We start from the raw sequence: 19,377 nt of genomic DNA on the forward strand, positions 1-19,377 counted from the left end.
GAACCATAGTCACTACTCATTTCCTTCTGAAATTATTTCTCTTTAGAAATTCAGGGGGTCTCCTCCAAGCAATTGATATGAATTGGTATCAATAAGGTAAACTTTTTTTGAATGGGATAGGGTGAATCATAGCATCTTGGCTTCAGAAATGGGAAAAGAGAAGATACTCTTTACATGGCACAATAGTTCAGTCACTTCAGTAGATGAAATTAAATAGACTTGACAACTAGATTTGTTTGGTTATCACCCTTAATAGATTAAAATCAAATTTAGGTAATATTCCTTAGAACGGTAACAGGAAAAAAAGTACAAAGTGCACAGCAGAGAACAAAAGAAAACTTGGATGCACAGAAAAGCAAGTAGCTTTGAAAACAATGCATAAAATTTATTACATAGTTTTTTTTTTTTAAAATAGTGTGAAATGCTGTAACCAAGACCAAAAGAAATGTAGGGAAACAATTTTTACAACTAGTATTTCTGACAAAGGAATCATTTCTAAAATCTATAGAGAATTGAGTCAAATTTATAAAAAAAGAAAACCAAGCCATTCCTCCTTTGACAAATGGTCAAAGGATATGCAGAGGCCATTTACAGGTGAGGAAATCAAAGTGATCCATAGTCATATGAAAAATTGTTCTAAACCATTACTGATTAGAGAAATGCAAATTAAAGCATCTCTGAAATACCATTTCACACCTCTCAGATTGGCCAATATGACCAGAAAGGACAATGATCAATGTTGGAAGGAATGTGGGGAACTCTGGGACACCAATGCATTTTTGATGGAGCTGTGAACTCATCCAACCTTTCTGGAGAACAATTTGGAATTATATCCAAAGGGCAATAAAAATGTGCATACCCTTTGATCCAGCAATACCACTACTTGGTTTATATCCTGAAGAGATCATGAAAAAGTGTAAAAACATTACTTGAACAAAAATATCCGTAGCAGCTCTGTTTGTGGTGGCAAAGAATTGGAAACTGAGTGAATGTCCATCAATTGGGGAATGGCTGAACAAATTATGGTATATGTACATTATGGAACACTATTGTTGTATTAGAAGCCAAAATGGATGGGAATTCAGAGAGGTCTGGAAAGACTTGCATGAACTGATGATGAGAGATGAGCAGAACCAGAAGAACATTGTATATGGGGGTGATGATCAACCTTAATGAACTTGCTCATTTCATCAGTGCAATAATCAGGGACAATTTTAGGGGATCCGTGATGTAAAATACAATCTGTATCCAAAGAAAGAATTGTCAAACAAAGACCAAAGACCATCACCTTTAATTTAAAAAAAAAGTTATCTTATGTATTATGTAAGTTTGCTACCTCTTATATTTTTTTTCCTTAAGGATATGATTTATCTCACTCTATAGTATGGAAACAATGTAAAGACCATCAGATTGCCTTCTGTGGGGTGGGGGAGGGAAGTGAGAGTTGGGGGAAAACTGTAAAATTCAGATTAAAAATTTTAAAAATAGTATGAAATGAAAACTCATGGTTTTACTTTGAATCCTCTTTTTTATGTTGTGTTATATAATGGAAATTTTCTCTTTTGTCTTTTTGGAAGTATCTTTAAAAAACTTTTTTTTGATATTTTATTTTTCTAAATACAAGTTATAGGGGTGGCTAGGTGGTGCAGTGGATTAAAGCACCGGCCCTGGAGTCAGGAGTACCTGGGTTCAAATCCAGTCTCAGACACTTAATAATTAACTAGCTGTGTGGCCTCGGGCAAGCCACTTAACCCCACTTGCCTTGCAAATAAATACATACATACATACAAGTTATTTAAGTTTTTCAACATTCATCCATATGCCTATGTATATTTTTAAGTTACAAAATTTCCTTCTACCCTCTATTCCCATCCCTCTCCTCTCAGGGTCAAGCAATCAGGTTACTATTATATTTACACATTCATCATTTTGGGTATGAAGAATTAGGATTAAGGGAAAGAAATACAAGAGATATATTTTTTTAAATGAATGTAGTATTCATCAGATTCTGAAGGATTTTTGTTTTGTTTTGTTTTATTTAAGGTTGGTTTTGTTCCTCTGGATAGGGATAGCATTGTCCATAGCCAGTCTAATAGGATTATCCTAGCAATGTAAACAGCTAAGAGCAGCTGCATCCATCAGGGCTGATCATCTCACAATGTAGTTATTAATTTGTACATTTTTGTTGGTTTTGCACCCTCCATGCAGTATCAGATCCTGTAATTCATTCCATGTTTCTCTAGAGTCCAACCATTTATAGTTTTTTTAAATTGATATTTTATTTTTCCAAATACATGTTATGAAAGGTTTTTCAACATTCAACCATATGCATATATATATATATATATATATATATATATATATATATATATATATTTAAGTTACAAGATTTCCTTCCACCCTCCCTTCCCACCCCCCCCTCCCCTCCATGGCATACAATCAGGTTAACATTGTACATACATATTTTGGATAAACATGTTTACAGATTAGTCATTTTTGGTATGAGGAATTAGGATTAAGGGAAAGAGAAACATAAGAGATAATTTTTATAAAGGGTTCATCAAGGGGGCAGCTAGGTGGTTTAGTGGATGGACCAATGGGTCTGGAGACAGGAGAACCTGAGTTCAAATGTAACCTCAGATACTTAATAATTGCCTAGCTGTGTGACCTTGGGCAAGTCACTTAACCCCATTGCCTTAAATAAATAAAAATAAAATGTTCATCAGATTCTGAAGGGTATTGTTTTGTTGTTTTGTTTTGTTTTTCTTCCTCTGAATGGGGATAGTATTATCCATAGCAGTCTAATACTGTTGTCCTAGCTCTCTGAACTGATGAGAGGAGTTGCTTCCATCAAGGTTGTTGTTGTTGTTAATGTGTACATTGTTCTCTTAGTTCTGCTCCCTTCACTCAGCATCAGATCCTGTAACTTATTCCATGGTTCTTTAGAGTCCAACCATTTATGATTTCTTATAGAACAATAAATATTCCATAGTATTCATATACCATAACTTGTTTAGCCTTTCCCCAAATGATGGGCATCCCCTCAATTTCTATTTCTTTGCTACTACAAAAAGAGCTGCTATGAATATTTTGAAACATATGGAACTTTTCCTATTTTTTTTATAATTTCTTTTGGATATAGGCCTAGAATTGGAATTGCTGAGTCAAAAGGAATGAACAGTTTTATTGCTCTTTGTGCATAACTCCATATTACTCTCCAGAATGGTTGGATCCATCCATTCACAACTCCAATAGCAATGTAGTCTCAATCCTTCCACAACTTCTCCAATATTGCTCAATTTCCCTTTTTCTCATCTTGGCCAATCTGACAGGTGTGAGGTGATACCTCAGAGTTGTTTTAATTTGCATTTCTCTAATCAACAGTTATTTGGAGCATTTTTTCATATGATTATACATAGTTTTAATTTCTTCATTTGAAAACTGTTCATATCTTTTGACCATTTATCAATTAGGGAATGACTTGTGATATAAATTTCTATATACTTTAGAAATGAGACCTTTATTAGAATTCCTAGTTGTGAAGATTGTTTCCCAGGTTTCTGTTTTCCTTCTAATTTTGGCAGCATTGATTTTATTAGTGCAAAAACTTTATTTTAATATAGTCAAAAATCATTCATTTTGCAGCTTATAATAAACTCAAGTTGTCCCCTTTCCATAGATCTGATAGATGGAGTATTCCTTGGTCTTTTAATTTATTTATTGTGTCACACTTTACTTCTAAATCATGTACCCATTTTGATCTTATTTTTGGCATAAGATGTGAGATATGGGTCTATGCCTAGTTTTTGCCATACTATTAACCAGTTTTCTCAATAATTTTTGTCAAATAGTGAGTTCTTATCCCAGAAGCTGAGGTCTTTGGGTTTGTCAAACAGTAAATTGCTGTAGTCATTTACTGTGGTTTCTTTGAACCTATCCTAATCCACTTATCCATTATTCTATTTCATAACCAGTACCAGGCAGTTTTGATGACTGCCTTTAAAGTATAGTTTTAGATCTGGTGGAGCTAGGGCACCTTCCTTTTCATTTTTTTCATCAGTTCCTTTGCTATTCTTGACTTTTTGTTGCTCCAGATGAATTTTGTTTTCTAGCTTAGTAAAACGATTATTTGGTAGTTTGATTGGTATGGCACTGAATAAGTAATTTGGATTGAATTGTCATTTTTAATATATTAGATCTACCTAGCCATGAGCAATTGACATTTTTCCAATTATTTATATCTAACTTTATTTGGGTGAGAAGTACTTTATAATTGTATTCATTCAATTTCTGAGTTTGTCTTGGGAGGTAGATTCCCAAGTATTTAATGTGTGCAGTTACTTTAAATGGAATTTCTCTTTCTATCTCTTGCTCTTGAATTTTGTTATTTATATATAGAAATGCTGATGATTTCTGTGGGTTTGTTTTATATCCTGCTACTTTGCTGAATTTGTTAATTGTATCAAGCAGTTTTCTTAGATGGATTATCTCTTTAATTTCTTCCCCTTGGTGGTTAGTTCACCCTTTTTATTTCTGATGCTGGTAATTTGATTGTCTTCTTTCATTTTTTTAATCTGATTAATCAAAGGTTTGTTTATTTCATTGATTTTTTAATAAAACCAACTCTTAGTTTTATTTATGAGATCAATGATTTTCTTGCTTTCCAGTTTATTAATCTCTCCCTTGATTTTCAAAATTTCTAATTTGGTATTTAATTGTGGATCTTTAAATAGTTTTTTTTTAGCTTTTTTAGTTGCATACCCCATTCATTGATCTCCTTTTTCTCCATTTTGTTCATATAGGCACTTAGAAATAGAAAATTTCCCTTCAAAACTGCCTTGGCTGCATCCCATAAATTTTGGTATGATGTCTCATTAGTATAATTTTCTGGGCTATAATTGATTATTTCTATTATTTGCTGTTTGATCCACCCATTATTTGAGATTAAGTCATTTAGTTTCCAATTAGTTTTTGGTTTATCTTTCTATGACCCTTTATTATATGTAATTTTTATTACATCATGGTCTGAGAAGTGTGTATTTATTATTTCTGCCTTTCTGCATTTGATTATAAAGTTTTTGTGTCCTAGTACATGGTCAATTTTGGTATAGGTGCCATGTACTGCAGAGAAAAAGGTATATTCTTTTTTATCCCCATTAAGTTTTCTCCAGAGGTCCATCATATCTAAGTTTTCTAAGATTTCATTCATCTTCTTAACTTCCTTTTTATTTTGTGGTTAGATTTATCTGGTTTCGAGAGAGGGAAGTTGAGGTCCCCCATTATTAAAGTTTTGCTGTCTCTTTCTCTTTGTAATTCACTTAGTTTTTCCTCTAGGAATTTGGATGCTATGCCACTAGGTGCATACATGTTTAATAATGATATAGTTTCATTACCAATAGCACCTTTTAAGATGTAGTTTCCTTCCTTATCTCTTTTGATGAGATCAATTTTTGCTTTTACTTTTTCTGAGATCAGGATTGTTATCCCTGATTTTTAAATTTCAGCTGAGGTATAATATATTTTGTTACATCCTTTTATCTTTATCCTATGTGTATCTCTCTGCTTCAAATATATTTCTTGTAAACAACATATTATAGGATTCTGGTTTTTAATCCATTTTTCTACCCACTTCCATTTTATGGGACAATTCATCCCATTCACTTTTATATTTAAGATTACTAATTCCATATTTCCTTCCATACTATCTTTCTTCATTTAATATTTTTTCTTTCCTTTCCTCTTATTCCTTCCCACCACAATTTTACTCCCTTTCCCCTTTTACTTTTCTTTTAAAATTTAACTTCCAGTTTATTTTCGCTTACACCTTTGCCTTCCCTTTTATCAGACCCTTCTTCCCTTATCTTTTACTTCTCCCATTCCCCCCTTCCATGTAGATTAGGATTGATTTTACACTCTCTCTCTCTGGGTCAAATCTATTGAACAGAATTTACTCAGTGTTCACATCCTCCCTTCTTTCCCTCTAAAATTATAAATCTTTGTTCCTCTTCACCTGGTGTTGTTCATCTTCAAGTACTGTTAATCAGGTATCATCAATCACAGTTTAATTAATTGAATCCTTGATAAGCTTCAAGTGTTATCAAAGTACCATCACAGAATGATTGATTGCTAGATTGTTTAATAAGCAGCATTGTGGCAAAATCACTAAGTACTCCCCCTCTTCTTTCTCATTAAAAATATACTTTTTAAGAGTCTTGAAGTACATCAAATTATAATCATTTTTTATCTTATCCCTTTTCAAGTGCTCTCCAAGGACACACAATCCTCATGAGCCAAAATATCATCCAAACCCAAGCTATTTCATGAATTATTTGTACCCCTCCCCCCAAGTATATTTTCTTCCCCTCCCCAGGGTACTTCATCCTTTGTTAAGTATGGATTAAGTCTAACCCTAATTTAATTAACTATAAGAATCTCAAAGGGCTCCAAGTACTTGGTTGCTCTGAATATCTCACTTAAGAACTTTACAATTGATTATAAGTTATGGAAAACATTAACTCAGGACTGCCCAGTTTATGATGCCCTCATCAGAGAAAGTGCTAAGCTTTGTGAGCACAGCAGAATTGGAGTAGGTCAAAGGAAACTGAGACACTTAAAAGTTTAGAGTAAACACCCCTGCTTTCCATCAGGGCTTTTTATCTCAAACATAGTTATGTCATCTTGGATCTCTTCAATGGAGATACAAGATGCAACCATACCCAAATCCTCTAAATCTAATCTCTTCAATTATATTCAACCCTTTTGTTAGCCTAAGAGAAGTACAATTCTCAAGATTTATAAGTATTATGTCTTCCTTTTTAGGGTTGTATACAATTTGATGTTCTTGACTAACATTTGCTTTGCTTCTTTTGTTTTGTCTTTTCCCTTTTCATTTACCTTTTTCTGTATCTCTTGAGTCATGTATTTGGTGATTGAATTCTCTGTTCAGTTTTGATCTTTGTGTCAGGAAATTCTAGAAGTTCTCTATTTCATTGAACATCTATCTTTTCCTTTGACAGTATATGATGAATTTTGCAGGGTAGTAAATTCTGGGTTGTAATCTCAGGTCCTTTGCCCTCCAATATATGGTATTCCAAGTCCTCCAGTCCTTCAATATTGAGGCTCATTAGTCCCATGTGAGTCTGATTGTGTTTCCTTTGTATTTAAACTGTTTTCTTTTTGCTGCTACTTTAATTGAGAGTTCTGGAATTTGACTACAGCCCTTGAGGTTTTTATCCTGGGGTCTCTTTCTGGAGGGGTTCTGTATATTCTTTCAATGGCTATATTGTTTTTTGTTCTAGCAGATTTGAACAGTTTTCCTTGATAATTTTCTGCATCATGTTTCTCAGGTTCTTTTTTTTTTTTGTTCTAGGCTTTCTGGTAGTCCGATGATTTGTGGATTATCTCTTCTGGGTCTCTTTTCCAGGTCATTTGTTTTTCCTAAAAGGTACCTTATATATTTCTTCCATTTTTTTCAGCCTTTTCATTTTGTTTGATGGAATCTTACATTTTTGTGGATTCATTGGTTTCTATTTGTTCAAATACAATTTTTAGGGTTTATTTTCTTTAATTATCCTTTATGTTTCCTTTTCCACTTGGTTATTTTTACTTTTAATAGAATTGATTTCTTTGGTCAATTTTTCATAATTATCCCGCATGACTCTCATTTCTTTTCCCATTTTTCTTTTTCCTCTCTTCTTTGATTTTTAAATTCTTTTCTTTTAAGGTTTTCTATTTGGATTTTGGATTTGGTTTTGGATTTGAGTCCAATTCATAGATTCTTGAGACTTCCCCTGTGATCAATTTTTCACTGATTTCTTCTGACATGGCATTGTTATCTTCTTTATCTGCTATAGTGAGCACTTTTTTTTTTGCTCATTTTTGTTGTTTTAGCTCTGCTCCTGGGATCTAGAGAATTGATCCAAGCTTTTTATTTTGGAGCTGGGACATGATCCCTGGCTTGTTGTTGGCCATGATGTTGCCTATACAGTCTAGGCCTTGCCTTTGCAGAGGTTTATTTCTTCCTTTATGTCCATATGCCTATGGAGTGGTTTGTTCCCAACCCAGTCCTGTATTTTTCCCTGTTGTTCCCAGGTTTCAGAATTCCTTTGGGGTTGGGACCCTCTGTAATGATTTTCTATCTAGCTGCTGGGACCTATGCTTGTTGCCAAATTGTTAGGACCTGGACTGCACTGCGGCTCAAAGCCTCCTGCAGGCTTTCCCTCTCTCCAACCTCACTTGGCTTTACTTCACTCCCCCCCCCCCCCTCACCCAAAGAGTCAGACCTTCACTGAAGATCTCCAGAATGTCTACCATTGAAAACTTCTTTGCATCTTCTCTTTTTCTTGGTGGGAATCTGTAGCTTAAAAGTCAGTACAAAAGCTTCCTTTATCTTTGGTAGGGAAAAGCTCTGGGAGCATGTTAACTTCACACCACCCTCTTTTGTCTTTTGTATTTAAGTTCAAAATTAATTAATAAAGACAATAGTACTAAATAAATCAAATTTAAAGTTATTTCAAAGATTCATCTCTTCATAATTGTGGGTTAACTTTGTCATCATTTTTTTCTGTTCTAGTTTTCATGCTTTCTCTTGCTTCTTCCAAAGCCAGCGTTTAAAGAAAAGTAACTTGGATTAATAAATACTGTAATATCATTTGTGGTCCTATTTAAAATCATAGTTACATTTTTAAAGTCTTAATGTCTTAGCTTTTATTCTAATACTTTCCCAAAGAGAAAAGACTGGAAAAAGCTTTAGGAAGGAGAAAATATTACATCTTTACATTTTTCAATTGAACTAAAAAGCTTTTTGATATGCTTTCATAGGAGAAATAGCTTTCTGAAAGTGAGCTTCCATATTCATTATTTTTCTATACTGAATTAAACTTTTTTCGCAGTAAACAAACAGTAAACATGATTTATATTCTCTACATCAAATATGAATTAAATCTGTTTTTACATCAAATATGAATTAAATCTGTTAATTCCTCTTTGATATCCTAATTATGGATACATTTATATTCATGTAGATTATTCTGATAAAAAACTTTTTACATAGATAATGTGAAAGAATTGTTCAGGAGTTTGTTAAATAAGAACTATTGCCAATGACTAATCAATGTTAGTCAGTAATCATTTATTAAATGTCTACCATCTGTCAGTCGCTGTGGTAAGTTCTAAAGGTACAAAAAAGAGACAATCCTGCTTTCAAGGAGCTAACAATCTAACGAGAAATAAGCAAAAACTGCAGGTTTTTTACTCAGCATGCACTGACTGCATTCAGTTGAGCTCCAAACATCAGTTTTAATTTACATTTTGTACAAAGTAAGCAGGTTGGATACAATGGAATTTCCCAGTTTCCCAGAGTGATAGGGGAAGGTAATTATTTCCACATCAGACAACAGATAGTTGAAGGGGAAGGATCATATCAGGTAAAACAGGAAAGAAACTGATTAACATTTGCTGTCTCAAACTTGTATTTGAAGGCTTTAGCATGTTACAAGAAAATTAAACCAGAAATTATCTTATCATGATGAGAACAGGGTCAACAGACCAGTAGTCATTCTTGTTTGGGGGTAAATTCAATTGATCTAGTCCAGCTACTTTTCCTGTCATTGTTTTCTCTAATTCTATTTCTTCCTCTTCAAGAAACAATTCTAGAATTGTGATGTTAAAGTCCACTTATCTGGCCCCACTGACCTTGACAAATTCTTATACTGTTGATCTTTTACATTTTCCTTCTTCATTGTACATTTTGTAGTATTACACTCTCAGGATGACTTTCTTGCTGGACTGGGTCTCTTATCCTGATATTCTGAACTTTTTTAAGCCTGCTGTCAGACAACCAAGTGCCCTGTTTTATCCCCTATCACATTTTGAGGAGGAAATAAAAGATTTTTTTCCTCCGCATAATTATACATTTTGGTAGGTTATTATTAAAAGCATCAGTTTTTAATCCCTTGAGGTTTATTGAGAGGTTTAGCCCTTTTTTACAGAAAATTCCATTGATATTTATCCATTTGGTTTAGGTTATTTGTTGGATCCATTTATCTTCTTTGGATTAGGTTATTTGCTATCCTGTTGAATTTGCAGGAGTAGGGGAGAAAGTAATGAGGTAGGAAAGTTAAATACCTGTTGCAGAAATATTTTTCTGAATTTTAAATTGTAAAAGTCACATTGAAAAGAGACTAAACTTAAGACTTTCATTGGATTCAATTTGGCTGGATTGGGGAAAAGGACAAAAAAAATGGCATATTAGATTTGGGATTTTTTGTTTTGTATTTCTGAGACCAGAATTGAGAAAATTGTGAATATGTTTGGGGGGGGAGGGAGCAAAGACAAGGGAGCTGTTCTTTAGTGATCTTGTTACTATTTGGATCATTTTTTTTCCTGTAAGAATGAAAATAAAATCTAAAGTTCTTATTTTGGCCCTCAGACAATTTTAAGTTAGTTACAAAGAAGATTAAACAAATCAAATGTGATAATAGTTCAAAGTATGAGATTTTTGTTTCTCAGCAACAAAATCCTACTATATACTTGTTTTAACTTATTCAACAAAGTATATTATTCATAAAACAAACCTTTAATAAATGTGTTTATTGTAGTATCCTTTTGACAATCCTTATGCATCTTTTGAAACCTTTTTGAATTTTATTTTGTTTTTGTTTCTTATAGTTTGTCAAGGAGAATAATACTGTATTACTATTTCAAAAGACCTATGATTTCATGGGTGTGTATATGACCTCTCCCATTGCCTTTCCCAATCCCTCTTTCATGCCTTAGCAGACTGGTTCTTTTCCTTTTCAGGTGATGTGTCTATTCAACCACAGGCAATAAAAAGTCTGTTTCAGGCTTGTTCACAATATTTTTCCAACTTGACAGAACCTGTTAAAGCTTGCCCTCTGCTGGTATAATATTCAAAAAATGACACAGGAGATACTTGATTCAAGGTTCTATGTACTAATTATTGCACAATAGAAACAGATACCTTATCATTGCATAATGCTTAGCTTTTTCAAAATTTCCTATGATTTCCTATTTATTAAAGTTCATCTAAAGGTGTCCTTTCTTTTCAGTTAATGAAAAACTATCACAAATGGAGAGAGGAATGTCCAGAAATAACTGCAGATCTCCGTCCTAGAACTATCCTTGGTCTTTTGAATTCTGGTTACCACGGAGTCCTAAGATCTAGGGACCCAACTGGAAGCAGGGTTCTTATTTATAGAATTGGTAAGTGATAAAAATAACACATCTTTTTGCCTTGTTGTTCACCTACATTAACATTTTGCTGAGAGCATAAAAGAGCTATTGGACTTTAGTCTTAAGCTATAATAAACAGGGATCCAGAAATTCAGTATAATTCTGGAAATTTGGACTACTATACATATATATATATATATATGAAGGCTTCTTTCATTATTAATCAAGGACCTGTGATTTCAACTTTTAATATTACCCACTATCAACAGTGTTAACTTTAAGAATATAGATAGTGAGAGAAAAGAAGGAAAAATGAAAGAAGAAGATTTTTAAAATCTAAGGAGAGAAGAGGAAAGGATAGAAGCAGACATCTGGAAGTTTGTAAGTAGTCAATAATTAGTCAAACAGCAATAATAATAAAGTATCTACAACATGATTTCTAGAGGCAAAACACAAAGCAAAGGACCTCTCTGGGAAGTGCATCATTCAATGGTATAGAACCCAAATGAGTTAAATTCACAGCATTTATTAGTAGCACTCCTGTAATCCTCACAATATACACCTTGCTTAAATCTCTCAGATTATTTACACTTCATTTTCCTTGACTCTAATGGAAAAAAAAATTGCTGTATTTGGAGTTAAAATGGAGGTTCAAATCTTTGCAGTGCTGATTATTTACATCCTTGGACCTTAGACAGATCCCTTAACTTCTCTAGTCCTCAGTTTCCTCATCTGTAAAAAAAATGGCTTCCATGATTCCTGCTAACTCTAAACCTATGATCATATTCTTTTTTATATTTATTTCCTCTGCTTTTTTCTATTTTCTATTTCACTTTTCTTTTTACTGCTTGTCTTTGCCATCTGTCTTTGTCTCTTTTTCTTTCTCTTGCTTCCTCTTTCTTCTCCCTTCCCCTTTATCTCTCTCTGCTCCCTCAACTCCTCTTTTCTTTCTCCATTTCCCTTTCTCTTCCACTCCTTCTGCCCTACAGACAGTTCATAGACCAAAAGATTTAAGGGGAAAAAATTTTTCACTCCTATTATGCTCCCTAGTATAGGTTGATACCCTTCAACTACCTTTGCCTTTCCTAATAGTTGTATATAGTTGAAACCAAACTGGGAAGATTTAGAACTTGCCTTCACTTTGAGACTCCAGGAGTTTACCAATCACCTTTAGAGTCCACATTTTATTCTAGTGTATTAAAAGACCTTCAGGGTGGCTAGGTGGCGCAGTGGATAAAGCACTGGCCTTGGAGTCAGGAGTACCTGGGTTCAAATCCAGTCTCAGACACTTAAGAATTACCTAGCTGTGTGGCCTTGGGCAAGCCACTTAACCCCATTTGCCTTGCAAAAACCTTAAAAAAAAAAAAGACCTTCAACATCAGTCCCGAAAAGTAATCGTCCAATTTCCTCTTCAACATCAGTGATAGTGAACTTACTATTTTATGAAATAACATATTCCATTTTCAATGCTAATAGTTAAGAAATTATTCGTTGTTGCAACTTCTACACATTGGTCCTAGTTCCCTATGGAGTCACTCAGAAAAATCCATTTCCTTTTTTCCCCCTGGTAAAAACACTTCTAATACTTGAAGGGAGCTATCATGTACCTTCCAAGCATTTTCTTTTCTGGGTTAAATGCCCTCCATTTATTTAATCCATTATTATTTGACAAGACTTCAAGTAGCCCTACCATCTTGGTCACCATCTTCTAAAGCATTGCATCTTATTAATTCCTTTCTTGTTGGCCTCTAGAATTGAGTAAATACTCCAACCTAATGCAATCTAAGATGCCAGCAGCTTTTTAGTCAATCCCATCCTATGGTAAACTCACATGAGCTGACAATTAAATACTAGTTCCATATGCAATGCTGTTCATCCCCTTTAATCCCTATTCTATATTTCTAATCCAAACAACTTTCTTGAACCAAGTAGTGTCTTTACATCTTCTAAATAATCAATGACAATGAACAGTTTCTTAAAAACAACAAAAACCACTCTAAATTCCCAATAAATACAATTTAAATCATCTCCCTCCTTGAGGAAGGGACTCAGTAAGGCAGGGATATCTTATAACTTTTGTCAGCCTTCAACAGTTACAGAAGATGAGACCTTCATTCCTGTGCCTCAAATGAATTTGAGTTCCTACACTTTGAGGGGAGAAATGAAGGGGTCAGTGAACTTCAGTGAAGTATCTTGCTGGCTAGGACTCAGTAAATTCTTCTTCCAGGCACAAGACAAGTCTTTACCCACAAAATGATAAATCCCTGTCTAGCCTGAAAGGATTAAATTTTTGAGCTCATGTCTCTCAACTACAAATTCTTTATTTTCTCACCTCTACTCTCTAAGCTACCTCACCCTCTATCTACATCTCCTTAGCTACTTCATCTCTCTATAGATCCCTGGTTATCTCATCCCTAAACTTTAAAAGCTCATACTCTCATCAGCTGAGTTGCTGTCTCCCTTTGGGACTCTAATCTGCTCTGGGAGGGTGGGGGAGCAAAAAATGCCTTCATTGAACTTGAACAAAATCACACAGCACAAAACCTGAAAATAGGGCTTGTTATGAAAAGTTAAAGAATTCAAGGGAGGTCTGGAGAATTCTAATCTGCCACAGGATGGAAGAAGAAAGGAAGAATCATTTTGAAGAGGAGGGAAATGGTAAGGTAAACTCCCAATTATTATCAGGTGAAAGATTTCTCAATAAAGGTTAGAGGAAGAAGCGAAGATTAGTGATGATTGGTGTACCTTGCTTATGTCTATCAAGATAGCTATATGTTAAAATGATAATAAAAGTATAATCATAGCTATTATAATAATAGTTAGCATTTATATAGCATCTACAATGTGTCGAATACCGTACCTTACAGTGTTTTTTATAAATATTATTTTTATAAATACTTCTAAATATTTTACAAATTAAAAAAATTAGCTTATTTGGTTCTCATAACAACTGAGAGAAGTAGTTGCTATAATCATCCCCTTTTTACAGTTGAGAAAACAGAACTCTGTTGTCTTCCTTGTGTATGTATCCAAAATGTAACAGACTCAGAATTTATTAAAACAGACTACTACTAAACACTTCTGAATATTCATATAGGCATAATTGTCAGAAGGAACCTAGAATAATTTCCTAATGATCATGAATTTTTAAGCAAGAAATTGAGGATGATAAAGACATGTTTCCCTCACTATTATCTATTAAATGACATAGAAAGGAAAAGCAAATTTTGAAAGTTAAGAGCTGACTAGGAAGATGGTGTCGGAATATTTGGATTTCAGGTCTTAAAATTTGGAAAGACAGGCTCCTAGTTTAGAATGGAGTACACTTGGCAAAGCCAGATAGGAATGTATTTGCCTGGTATTTTATAAATTTAATCAAAAGGGCTTTAAGCTATAAGGAATGAGGGAAGAGACTAAATTGTCTCTGTATCTCTATCAAACTAGATATCATAAAGAGTAGATAAAAGGAAGGAAGAAAAGATAGTGAAGTATCCAGAAGTTCACAGAGAAAGAAGTGACTAATAAAATTCATGGCCTTAAATGTATACACAAAGGAACAAAAAAATAGGTAACAAACAATAAATATCATATCATAAATCTCAAATTCATAAATATCAATGAGACCTGGTAGGATGAAACCTATGATTATAATCTTACTAACTCTTGATAGAAATATCTTATTTAAAGTAAACAGGAGGGGTGGCTAGGTGGCGTAGTGGATAAAGCACTGGCCTTGGAGTCAGGAGTACCTGGGTTCAAATCCAGTCTCAGACACTTAATAATTACCTAGCTGTGTGGCCTTGGGCAAGCCACTTAACCCCATTTGCCTTGCAAAACCTAAAAATAAATAAAATAAATAAACAGGATTAGGTTTAAAAAAAGATGAAGGGAGAGAGATCAGGAATCATAAGGATGGTGAAAAGCTTGGATAAAGAAGAATGGAAATATTTCAATTTTGTCTTAATAGAATATATGGAAAGACAGAGGAAATAGGCTTAAATATTTATGGAAACTGAACACAAATAAACTTGTTATTGAAATATGGGGATTTAATAGTGATGGAGATTTAATTTCTCCAGCATATATGTTGGAGGTCTTTTTCTCTCTACCAAAAGCAGATCTTTTTGACTTATCTTAATGATCACTTCATCTTTCACAAGATGGTGTTCAGTTGAGTCTGACTCTATGTGACCCCATGGACTTTTGTCTTTAAAGTTTTCTTGGCAAAGCTCCTTCCCCAGTATAGCCCCATTTTATAGATGAGGGACTGAGGCAAAGAATTGTTTAATAATTTGCTTGGGCTACATATCTAAATATTCGAGGCCAGATTTGAACTTAGATCTTCCCAACTACAAACCTGGTAACCCATCCACTGCATCACCTAGTTTTTCTTTCACAAGATGTAGGAACCAATAAAAGGAAATTCTATTATGGACCCAAGTCTCACCAAGGAGTAGAATGCTGTCCTGAAAGTGATAAGTAGAACAGGAGTGAGAAGGAAAGGGTCTGCTACATCTCAGAATTTGTGATAATAGCGAGGAAAACTGGGCATAATATGACATGTCCCTGAGATTTGGGGAGCAAAGATTTCAAAGGTCTCAAAGGAATGATTAGTAGAATATAATGGACAAAAATAGAGGGTTAGAAGTGAGGAAAAAATTTCAAAAATGAAATTTCAAAGACAGAAAAAGAAACACTTTTATTATCTAAAGAGCCTGGTAGGTATACATAGCAATTTTATTAACCTCCTTAGATTTTTCAAGAGACATGTATAGAATATAGGAGCAAGGATAAGTTGTATACAGAAGTGAGGTATTGCATCAGGAGAATAATATTAGGATGCTAAAATTTACAGTGAGCTGAGGCTGGGAGGACAAAATTAAAGACAATAAAAAGAGATTTTTAAAAAAAATCAATCTCTGTAATTGCATACCTCAGATACTTTCTGACTGCAATTGCATGTCAAGAGACCAGGAATGCAATTAGTCTGATAGAAACTATAGTTTTTCCCCCTTGGATGTAGCTTGATCTGATGCTTTTTTTCTACCCCCTCAACTACATGGAAGGAAGAAAGAGACTTACAGTATAAAATTTAGGGAACTCTTAATCTCAGAATTATGTGGTAGTCATTGAGAAAAGTAAGTTACCTGTTTTATAGTTTTGTTTTTGCTGTTGTTGTTGAGTCTTTTCCAGTCATTTCCTCCTTCAACTTATTTTACAGATGAGGAAACAGATAAACAGGCTTAAGTGACTTGTCCAGGGTCACACAGTTAGTAAGTTCTGAGACCAGTTTGAACTCAGAAAGTCTGGCACTATATCCATTGCACCACCAGCTGCCATTGTTTTGTAATCCAACTTTTAAAAATTGAAAATTGGGAGTTATATGAAGTGCCTAGCACAAACCAAGGTGATATCTAATAAAGGAACTCAAACCCTTCACCAAGAAATAGAGTCCATATTAGCTACCTTGCAGAACCCTGTTCTTCTAAAGAACTTGAAACTTGGGACAGATGAGAAACTTCAGTAAACAAAGCTCTAAGGGAACAAGACTAAAGAAGTTTTTATTATTTGTCAGGCAAGTATTTCTGTCCTTTTTAAAAGAACATGGGCGGGGGTGGTGAGGAAGCAACCTATATCTACTTTAAACTAAGGCATCACATCAGGACATGTTCTTCCCCAAAGTGGAGAGAGCCAAGGATTTCAGTGAAACCAGAAACTGAGAGAAATGGAAAAGTAGTAGGAGGAGAGCAATAAAATTATTGGACTAATATCTTGCTCAAAAGCATCCAAGTGGGCAGGTCCTTCCTAATATCTAGGTGCTTAAATCATTAGAATATTTCAATAGGCTGCATTTGAGGCATGAACTGTTCATCCATATGCATTGTTTTATTCATGGGAGAGTAAGCTCCCAGGTTTATAAAATGAATGATCTGTTGCCTTTCTTACCAGGACATTGTATTAAAATGTTTTTCTCAAACTAAGTATGTCTTATATCTATTATAGGTAAACACATCAATGTGGACTCCCAAACATTTTATTAAGGCATTCAGATGCATGGAGTACCTTGCCTAGTGGAACCACTCCATTAATTTGGGGTTGGGATATTCCCCACAGGGATTAAAGATATATATATATATATTGGAGAAAAGAAGTGCAATGAAAGGATTGAACTACTTCCTGAGGTAGATGTAATAAGATCACTGACAACAGAGAAAAGGCAGAACTGCTCAGTTCTTATATTGCTTCTGTTTTCTCTGTCAAGGAGAAGGACCTTTGGACTAGAAGGGACAGAAAAAAAGCAGTTTGGGGGCTGATAGGGAGTTGATGTCCAAGATGAATAAGGAGATCATAAGACAGCACCTACTTGACCTTGATGAGTTCAGATCAACTGGCCCAAATGAACAGCATCTTCAGGTACTGAAAGAATTGGTGACTGTGATTGCTAAGCTATTCTCAGTGATGTTTTAAAGATAATGGAAAATAGAAGCACTCTTAAAGAACTAGAAAAGATCAAATATTATTTCAATGCCTTTATTTCTTTTCTCTTCTTCTTTTCTTTAATGGCAAAAGAATAGAAACTAAAATCTATAAGCCAGCATATTTGACTTTAATTCTTGGCAAAATTCTAGAATCTGTTAGAAATGTTTAATTATTGTCTAGAAAGTTAAATGATAACAGTAAATAGGCAGGATGACCTCATCAAGAACAGATCATACCAAGTTCATCTTATTTCCTTTTTTTGGCAAAACTGGCAATAAGGGAATATCATTTAAGGTTTTAATAAAGGGGCAGCTAGGTGGTGCCACTGAAAGAGCAGCAGCCCTGGAGTCAGGAATACCTGAGTTCAAATCTGGCCTCAGACACTTAATAATTACCTGTGTGGCCTTGGGCAACCCATTTAATCCCATTTGCCTTGCAAAAAAGAAAAGATTTTAATAAAATATTTTATGAACTCTCCTCCTGCTAATTTTATGGAAAGATTTAGGGAATATGAACTAAATGATGGTACAATCAGCAAATGTGTTTAGCTCTTTGTGACCCCATGGACCATAACACACTAATATTGTCCATGGAGTTTTCTTGGCAAAGATACTAGAGTAGTTTGCCATGTTCTTCTCTGTGGATTAAGATAAAGAGATTAAGTGACTGGCCCAGGGTCAAACAGCTAGCAATTGTCTCAAGAGAACATTTGAATTTAGGTCTGCCTGACTCCAGGCCCAGCACTCTACTGCAATATCTAGAGAAGTATACTTTAAGAAATAAGGAGCACTCATCAGAAGTGCTTCTAGAGTTTGGGGTTAATTCTGGCTGCTCTCAAATTTTAGGAAGGACATTGACAAGCTAGAGAAAATTCAGAGGACAACCAGAATATTGTAGGGTCCCAAGTCTATGTAAAATGAAGACTGGTCAGAGATGCTGAGGGTATTAACCTGAGGAAGAAAAAGTTTGGAGATGAGGGAAGAAGGAACATGATAGCTGTTTATGCAGATTTGAAAGGCTATCATGTGGAAAGATTATATTTGTTTTGTTTGGGACTACAGGGAAGAAATAGGGTCAATGAGTGGAAATTGTAAAGAGACAAATGAAAGTTTGATTATAAAAAGAAAAGTTCCTAAAATTAGAGCTATCCAGAAGTACAGGTGCTGCCTCAAGAAAGGATGAGTACTCCTTCATTGAAGGTCATCAAGCACAGGTGGGTATGTTTGTAGTGGGGATTTTTTTCTTTTTTAGCATGAATCAGATGATGCATGAGTTTCTCCTCCACACAGTACCCTGACCTTGCATTTTACCATGTTTATACTTTTCCCATAGATGCTACTTTTTATTCATGGGAAAGTGAGCATATTTGGTTTCTGAGGACCATTCCAAATCTGGAATTCTATGGATGGAATATATACCTAGTAAGATATACTTCATTATAGTGTGGATGTGAATCTAGGTTTTTGAAAGATCTGTCCATGGAAATCAATTGAATAGGTCCTACCCAGCTGAAACCTTTCAGGGACAGACCTGGTGCTAGATTGTAGTTACATTATGTTTAGAGATTTTCATCAACAGTTTGACCAAAAAGTGATGAAATGTTTGGGAACTGCAACCTTAAAGACCATCCACCAACTTTTTTGGGTTTTTCTTACAAAATTACTTATCCCTGAAATGTTGAAGCAAATTTATCACAAGATTGAG

General features: G+C 34.4%; 2 protein-coding genes and 1 long non-coding RNA gene across 4 annotated transcripts in view; 1 reads left to right on the forward strand and 2 right to left on the reverse strand.

Annotated features, from left to right (window-relative positions):
• Positions 1-19,377, reverse strand: part of YTHDF3 (YTH N6-methyladenosine RNA binding protein F3) — a 192,140-nt gene that overhangs the window by 145,148 nt on the left and 27,615 nt on the right. The window lies entirely within an intron of this gene.
• Positions 1-19,377, forward strand: part of TTPA (alpha tocopherol transfer protein) — a 69,714-nt gene that overhangs the window by 34,188 nt on the left and 16,149 nt on the right. For both annotated transcript variants that reach the window (XM_074201936.1, XM_074201937.1), the window contains one exon: positions 11,070-11,223. In XM_074201936.1, the coding sequence (XP_074058037.1) occupies positions 11,070-11,223 (154 nt within the window). The remainder of the gene's footprint in view (positions 1-11,069; positions 11,224-19,377) is intronic.
• Positions 1-19,377, reverse strand: part of LOC141498870 (uncharacterized) — a 63,181-nt gene that overhangs the window by 16,478 nt on the left and 27,326 nt on the right. The gene's annotated exons all lie outside the window — the stretch shown is intronic.

This window comes from Macrotis lagotis, chromosome X (assembly GCF_037893015.1).
Source record: "Macrotis lagotis isolate mMagLag1 chromosome X, bilby.v1.9.chrom.fasta, whole genome shotgun sequence".
In the NCBI taxonomy this organism is placed as follows: Eukaryota; Metazoa; Chordata; class Mammalia; order Peramelemorphia; family Peramelidae; genus Macrotis; species Macrotis lagotis.